At 39.0% G+C, this 8,004-nt stretch overlaps 1 protein-coding gene across 1 annotated transcript in view; it reads right to left on the bottom strand.

The window, feature by feature from the left end:
• Positions 1-8,004, bottom strand: part of wdr11 (WD repeat domain 11) — a 56,106-nt gene that overhangs the window by 46,651 nt on the left and 1,451 nt on the right. The window contains exons 2-5 of the mRNA XM_032523654.1: positions 7,283-7,394; positions 2,753-2,906; positions 2,363-2,536; positions 1,825-2,026 (exon numbers count right to left, since the gene is read on the bottom strand). Of these exons, the coding sequence (XP_032379545.1) occupies positions 1,825-2,026; positions 2,363-2,536; positions 2,753-2,906; positions 7,283-7,394 (642 nt within the window). The remainder of the gene's footprint in view (positions 1-1,824; positions 2,027-2,362; positions 2,537-2,752; positions 2,907-7,282; positions 7,395-8,004) is intronic.

The following is an 8,004-nucleotide window of genomic DNA, read 5'->3' as shown; positions in this document are numbered from 1 at the left end:
GATTTGCTTTGGATAAAATACACACAGCGATACACTCCTAAGAGCAAATTATGTTTAACCATATATCAAGCTAATTTAAACAGCTCACGTTACTGTATTGAGTGAGCAGTTAACTTCATTTAATATTACATGTGGCGTTTTCTGTAGCCGGGTGCAAATATGTCTGCATACCTAGTATTTATACTACATTACCTCAACCTGCTTTATAATGAAAAAAAGACATGGACATCCCACTTTTTAGAACATACAGTACATAATGTATATTACATTTCTGCTGAAAAATAAATAAATGAGTGTGTCCATGTGTGTTTGTGTATGGACAACAGGCATGATTGTCTGGAAAGCCAACGTCTATTAATGGGGATAAAAGGACCAAATCTGTGCTGGCTAACAACTAGATTAATGGATGCCTGATGAGACATTAATGTGCATTATATAGTACTGTACTCAAGATGTTTCTGATTACAGAGTCCTGTTTAAATCCCCCATCTATCAACCACAGGCAGACAGAGCCAGAGAGGAGAGATACTGTAACACTGATAAACACCAAAATCTGACCTACAGACAAGAGGCAGTGACTGACTGATGGAATACAGCATTTTCCAGAGCAATTACACAACGCGTGAAAGGTGAACGAACAACGTGTCACATGAAGACACAAAGACTGAAACTGACACGACGAGAGACAAAAACGAAAATGAAGATTAATGGAGTGTTTGTAATTAGAGCTGGTTGAGAAGGTGGACAGAGAGGCCTGGGTGCCGCTGCTATAAATAAGCATGTTCGACAGCCGCGGCCGCTCAAGCAGGAAGCTGCACATCAAACAAGCCTTTGTCACTTTAAAAGAAAAAGTATCGTGTTACAAAATTCACAAGTTTGTCACTTAATGGCACACAAATGAGGTAAGTCACTACTTATTTGTGAGTTGGGGTATTAAAGGGATGTGTTTGATTTATTTGCCTTGATTTATTGCCAGACCTAAACTTAATTGATATGACCTCAAAAAAGCTAAATTTAAACTTGATCAAATTATTCTCAAATCATGACGGTTGATAGTTGGAAAAGAAAAACAAGAGCAAGCGCAAAATTAAAATATGATCCAAATTCCATTATTATTCTCACTAGAGTTGGGTGGTATCCAAATTTGGATACCGTCAAACTACTAATACTGAAACACATCTCTCTTCTTATAAATGCTGAAAAACTGCAGAAGTCTTCTTCGAGACCAGGTCACTTGGTGGGCGACTCTCTCTCTCTCTCTCTCTCTCTCTCTCTCTCTCTCTCTCTCTCTCTCTCTCTCTCTCTCTCTCTCTCTCTCTCTCTCTCTCTCTCTCTCTCTCTCTCTCTCTCTCTCTCTCTCTCTCTCGATGACAACCACACATAAGCATTTTTAAGCATTGAAACTTTATGTTTAATATTTAATCCTTGTCTCCTAAACAAGTGCATTGCATTTTTTTAATGACGTATTGAAACTGATACAGCTGCTATTTTTAAAATACCGTATTACCGCCCAACCCTAAATCTCACATATTGGAGCCTGTTATCTCATCCTCTTACAGGAACATCATTTCAGATAGATCCCTCTATCAACAGACACACTGTCACGATTCACTTTCAACAGGGCAGTTAACTTGCTGAAAAGGGGAGAGGAGCAACTCAAGTTACAGAGAGTATTATTTGGCATTTCAACGAACCAAGATGCGGACTGGCTGACCCAAACTGTTGAGAGCTTTTTCCAAAAAATGGCACGGTATTGGGCTACCTTTTTATTTTTTATTTCACTATCTATCTAAAATAAACTTTGGTTAAAACATTAAAACTTACGTGGGTTTTTCATTGGTGATGAGCACTTTGACCTTGTTGAGGGCCTTCTTGGCGCCAGTAGGGACCGGGGCAGTGGCGGGGGCAGGTTTGGTGTGGGCGGGGCTTGCATGGGGGCTGGCAATGTAGACCTTTTTGCCAGCACTGCCCGGTGGTTTGGAGTGGGAAAAGTCTGTGATGAAGACTATTCCTTCACTGGTCAGCACTGCCAAGAAAGATTTTTTTTTTTTCAGCTCTCAGTATTGTACTTTGTATCGTCACATGAAAAACTATCAATTTCCATCTATCTCTGCTTTATCCAAAACAAGTGAAGATGTTTGAGATGTTACCAACGGTTTGCGTAACTGAATGCCATGCATCTCTCTAGAGGTGGCGTAGTCTCTCTGATAAGCGCGAGCTCGATGAATCATAAATATAAGACCTTCAGCTAAAATACAAAGACATGACGTGTATACGTGGGCTAGAAATTGAAAAAGTGAAAGTGAAGTGAATAAACTAAAGCTGAGTCAGATTTCTTTTGGACAGTGTTTTGTGCACCTACATGCCATGTTGGAGGGGTCAAAGGGGTCAAAAGAAAAGGAGAGGATGTTCTCAGCGTAGCTCTTCTTCCATAGCTTGGTGCCTGTGTCTCCGTTCCACAGAACAATGTAGTTGGGAGGGTGGATGGCTAACAGCAGATCATGAGACGCATCCTGATTCCACAACCACTCCATGTCTGGCAGAGAAAGAGCAGAGTGAGACAGAGAGGAGAATGTGGGAATGAAGAGCATGGAGGTGTAGTAAGTGCCAAGAGAAAAGATAGAGAATGATGACAATGGCATCTTAATGAAAACAAATTTCTCCTTGGCATTGCTCGGCCAGGGTGATATCAACTTCCTGCACAAAACTGATGGACAAAGAATCAATCCTAGTTTCTACAAAGATCTCTTACCCTGGATAGGTTTGGAGTGCTCCTGGATCTCACAATGGACGGTGCCGCTGACCACATCCCACACTATGATCTTGCCTGAGGCATCTCCAGAAGCCAGCCGCAGACAGTAGGGAGAGCTCACGTTGTGGTAATAGTTTTCCCTGGACCATTTCACCTACCAAACACAAAACATATGCATGAGCCGAAAAGATCATCGGTGCCAACCTGCCCTCCGTTCATGACTTAGACTCTTCCCGAGTCAGGAAACGGGCAGAAAACATGACTGCATCACAACCTGTTCCAGCTTCTCCCCTCTGGTAGGCGCTACAGAGCACTGTGCGCCAAAACCAACAGACTCAGGAACAGTTTCTACCCACAAGCCATCACTCTGATGAACAGCTGACTTCTTACTCACAGTGTCAGGTTCAATTCTGTGCAATCACCCAGCAACACTGTCTCGAAACAGCACCTGCTTACTGGTTCCACTTATTATTCCACTTATTTAGTATTTATTCATCATTCTCATATCTCACTTATTATTGATTTACTATTTACTTATCATTCTCATATCTCACTTATTATTTGTTATTTATTCATCATTCTCATTCCCTATTCCAGAGCTGTTCATACTGTTCATATTCTAATATAATAACATAATACTATTTATCCCAGCATCCTTTGCAACGATGGTCCAAAGTAAAATTCCTCATATGTGTCCTCATACCTGGCAAATAAAGCTGATTCTGATTCTGATGAGTGACTGGGAGTCCCTATGGAAACATTGCAGGGCTTCCACATTTTGCCATCTGAAATAGAAGATGATGAATGTGCCTACACAATCCTCCCCATCAATCATCTACCTAGACCAGGTCCCGTTGTGTATTAGTGCGTTTACAGGTTTTAACCAATCACTACAGTCCATATTATTTCGGTCAGAAAGATCCAGAAAACTGAAGGAAAATGCAGACCCTATAGGAAACACACAAGATTGAAAGGCTCTATACCTAAAAAGACAAATGACTGTGTGAACAACTTGGCGTTTAAATAATTGATTATGTCTGTGCATTTGTTCCTGAATAGACATGCTCTTTACTTTGGCAACTTCTTTTCTTTTCTTTTTTTTTTATTCAGCAAGCTTTCTCGTGTTGGGATGGGTGGTGAGGAATGGGCTGCTGCTGGCGCTTTACAAGATTAAAGCATGCTTTGGAGTGAGTAATGAGGGTCTGGGATTGAGCGCAGACACTGATAATCACCGTAGAATTTATTGCCCATTATTTACCCTCCTATAAAACACACAAACGCACACACAATAGGACTATCCATCAACACAGCAGCAACCTTTATCAGTGTTGCTTTCCACAGTGAAGCAGAGCTGAATGTGTCTGCTAGAGAGAGACGAAACTGAACTAGGTTACACAGTGCTAACATTAATACTGGGTGGTCACACATTTATCCATCAGCAGGTGTTTAGCGTATTGTTAGCCCACATTCTGCAATAAGCAGGCATATACAGTGGCTTGCATAAGTTTACACACCCATGCTAAAGCTGATTAAAAAGAAGAAGAAAAAAACATATTTTGGAAATTGATCTTAATGCCTTAATTCAAAAGATTTAGGAAAATAAAACCTCGTAAGGACAACAATTTTCTTTGTGAATGAATAATGTATTGTAAATTAGTAAATGGTCTTCCTGAAAATATAGGGGGCATAAGTATACACAGCCAATGTTAAATTCCCATAGAGGCAGGCACATTTTTATTTTTAAAGACCAGTTATTTCATGATCAGATACTATGCATCCTGATGACGCTCCCTTGGCCTTTGACCCCCCCCCCCCCCCCCCCCCCCCCCCCCCATCATCATCATCACATACCCTTCACTATACATAGAGTTATAAGTCAGTTAGCTTAATAGCTGGTTTGATCTGCATTGAGAGATGATTTTATGGAAAGTTCCCCATGCCTATCTCTAGGTATGGTGAAGGATGTGTGGGGGTTATTTTAATTCCGAAAGTCAAGGGAACTTTGTCAGGATGCATAGTATCTGGATCCATGAAATAACTGGCCTTTAATAATAAAAATGTGTCTGCCTCTATATGAATTTATCATAGGGGTGTGTATACTTATGTCCCCTGTATTTTAAGGAAGAACATCTATTTATTTACAATACATTCATTCACAAAGAAAATTTGTGTCCTTAAAAGGTTGGATTTTCCAAATGTTTTTGAATTAAGGCATCAGGATCAATTTCCCAAAGATGTTTTTTATTCCTCTTTATAATCAACTTTAGCATGGGTGTGTAAACTTATGCAAGCCACTGTATGTAGAAGACCAACAGGATGACATCTAGTAAGTGCACTGGGGATATATGAAGCTTACAAAAACTGACTAAGTGCATCGAACAAATTAACGGCTGGATGTGCCAGACTTTTCGAATAAGAAGGAAAAACTGAGGTGGTTGTTTTTGGAGCAAGAGAGGAACGATTAAATCTGTGCGCTCAGCTTCAACAACAAATGTTAAAACAACAGACAAAGCCAGAAATCTTGGTGTAGTCATGGACTCAGACCTGAACTTTAACAGCCACATTAAGACAATTACAAAGTCAGCCTACTATCACCTTAAGAATATATCAGGGTTAAATTATGTGTCAACAGATTTGGAAACCTTGTCCAGGCCTTTACCTTCAGTAGACTTACTACTGTAACGGGGTCTTTACAGGTCTCCCTAAAAAATCAATCAGCACGCTGCAGCTGATTCAGAACGCTGCTGCTCGAGTCCTCACTAAGACCAAGAGACTGGATCACTCACTCCGTTCTGAAGTCTTTACACTGGCTTCCTGTGTCTCAAAGAATTAGATTTCAAAGTACTCTTGCTAGTTTTAAATCACTTAACGGTTTAGGTCCAAAATATTTGCTGATCTGCTACTACACTATGACCCCCCCAGACCTCCAGGTCATCGGGGACAGGTCTGCTTTCTGTCCCCAGTCAGAACTAAACGGGTGAAGCAGCTTCCAGTTTCTATGCTCCTCATACTGGAATAACTCCCAGAACCTGTAGATCCGCTGCTACTCTCAGTTCTTTTAAATCAAGCTGAAGACCTTTCTATTTGATGCTGCCTTTCTTTAAATGACTAATCATTTCTTTAAATTTCTTATGCTGCACTGTAACTTTTATTCTGTGTTTTTATGTTCCTCTTTGTTTTTAACTGTCTATTCATGTGTTTTAACCGGTTTTTAATGCTTGTGATTTTTAACTGTTTTACTTGTGTTTTATTCTGTTAACTGATTTTGTGTAAAGCACTTTGAATTGCCTTGTTGCTGAAATGTGCTATGCAAATAAAGCTGCCTTGCCTTGCCTTGCCTTACAAAGCATTCTTCACTTCGCTGTAAGTGCAACAGGTAAGATGCATGTTTTTGTTTTCAATAATCAGGTATTCAATGAACAGATTGGGAAAGAACAAAATAGAAAAAAGAAGGGAAGCAAGTGTCCCAAAACAGTTTCCTAACCCAACATATTCTTTTCACATTAAGTAGACCGAACTGTTTGTTGTGTTTACAGCTTTAGATTAGAGCCAGACTGACATACAGTATGGGCGGGCCGATATTAGGCTCTTTTTTTTTTTTTTTAAATATATTCATTCATTAGAATCATTTGTAATGACAAATAAATGATTCTGATAAATGAATAATCCAAAATTAAAACAAAAATGGACGGTCAACCATGTTATGAGTGTAGGCGTTGAATAGTTTGTCCACCAGAGGGCGGTCTACAAACCGGCTGTTGGCAACACTGATTATTTTGTTGTTAATGTGTTTTTGTTCAAAGGACTTTAACTTTCATATCTTAGGTTTGTATTTTTATACATTTTAGTCATTAGCACTTTAATATGTTTTGATGTTCCTCTGTTCTGTTGTGACAATAAAACAAATTATCATCATAATAAGGTAGTGAGAACTCATAAATACCTACAAAGGGAAATTTGTTTATGTTTTGTTACGCGTTTCTGGATTTTTTTTTTAATATATGTATATATATATATATATATATATATATATATATATATATATGCCAATACACAGTATATCGGAGTATGAGATTTTTATATAACCAAATATTTTGGTATTGGCCTTAAAAATCCTTTATTGGTCAGGCTTTACTTTACTTAGATATCAAATTCTATTTCTCAGCCTATGGAAGAGAGCTGCAACTATTCCTCATCTATTGGTTAGTCAATTTCACTTCAATGGATTAATTCTTCCAAACATTTAAAAACTAAACATTTGCTGTTTCCAAGTTCTCAAATTGGAAGATTTGCTTTTCTTGTTTCTTTGAGAGTCCTTTGGGCTTTTGATGGTTAGAGATCACTTGGGCTGTGGGGAAATGTGATGGGCATTTTTTAACAAGTTGTTGACATTTAATAGACAGAGTTGGGTTCAGAAAATACCCAAAAGCATAACCAAAAATGAAAATAATCGTCGGTGATGGTCACAAGCCCTACAATGAAGATACAAACAATTTAACAGATGAAAGAAAGCTTACTGAGAGAACTCACCTTGACCACGTTAGCTTTGTGCCTCTCCAACACCTGGATGGTCTGAGACGTCTTTGGATCGATGATGAGAATACTGGAGTGACATCCCTGGGCTATCAGCCCCTGCCATCCCCTACAGACGGAGAGAATGATAGGAAGAGGAGAGTCACAGATAGAGAGGAAAGTGAATTGTGACGCAGGTGTGAGAGAGCTGAAAGTTCTTTCCCCTGTAAGTGGGACGTTGGGCCTAGTGCACAAGACCACTCAGCGTCTAGGCTACATCTATCGTCACCTTTCAGTGTGCATCAGGGTTATCATCCTATCATAGTTAAAACTGATTAAGATAATTGAAACTATTATAACCTTGGTGTAAGCACACAACATCTGCATGCATATGTGGATGCAGGACCGCATCCACGCTGCACAAAAATCACCGCTCAATTCCACTTCAAATTTTGACACTTTAACATAAACTGAATCTGTTTTTGTACATAAAGAGTTCTGATGCAACAGCTGATTCAACTCACATCTGAAAAAAAAAGTGTGTGACCATAAAGCAAAATCGGAGAATAATAAAACATAATAAAAAATTAAAGAGCTGCAGGTGAACACAAATAATTACAAATTTACCATATCATTCACATCATTCTTTGTGAATGAATAATGTATTGTAAATTAATGTTATTCCTGAAAATACAGGGGGGATAAGTATACACAGAGGCAGGCAGATTTTTATTTTTAAA

The sequence above is a fragment of the Etheostoma spectabile genome, chromosome 8 (assembly GCF_008692095.1).
Source record: "Etheostoma spectabile isolate EspeVRDwgs_2016 chromosome 8, UIUC_Espe_1.0, whole genome shotgun sequence".
Lineage (NCBI taxonomy): Eukaryota > Metazoa > Chordata > Actinopteri > Perciformes > Percidae > Etheostoma > Etheostoma spectabile.
Note: the sequence above shows the minus strand (reverse complement) of the source record. Positions and strands in the feature narration are given on the sequence as shown.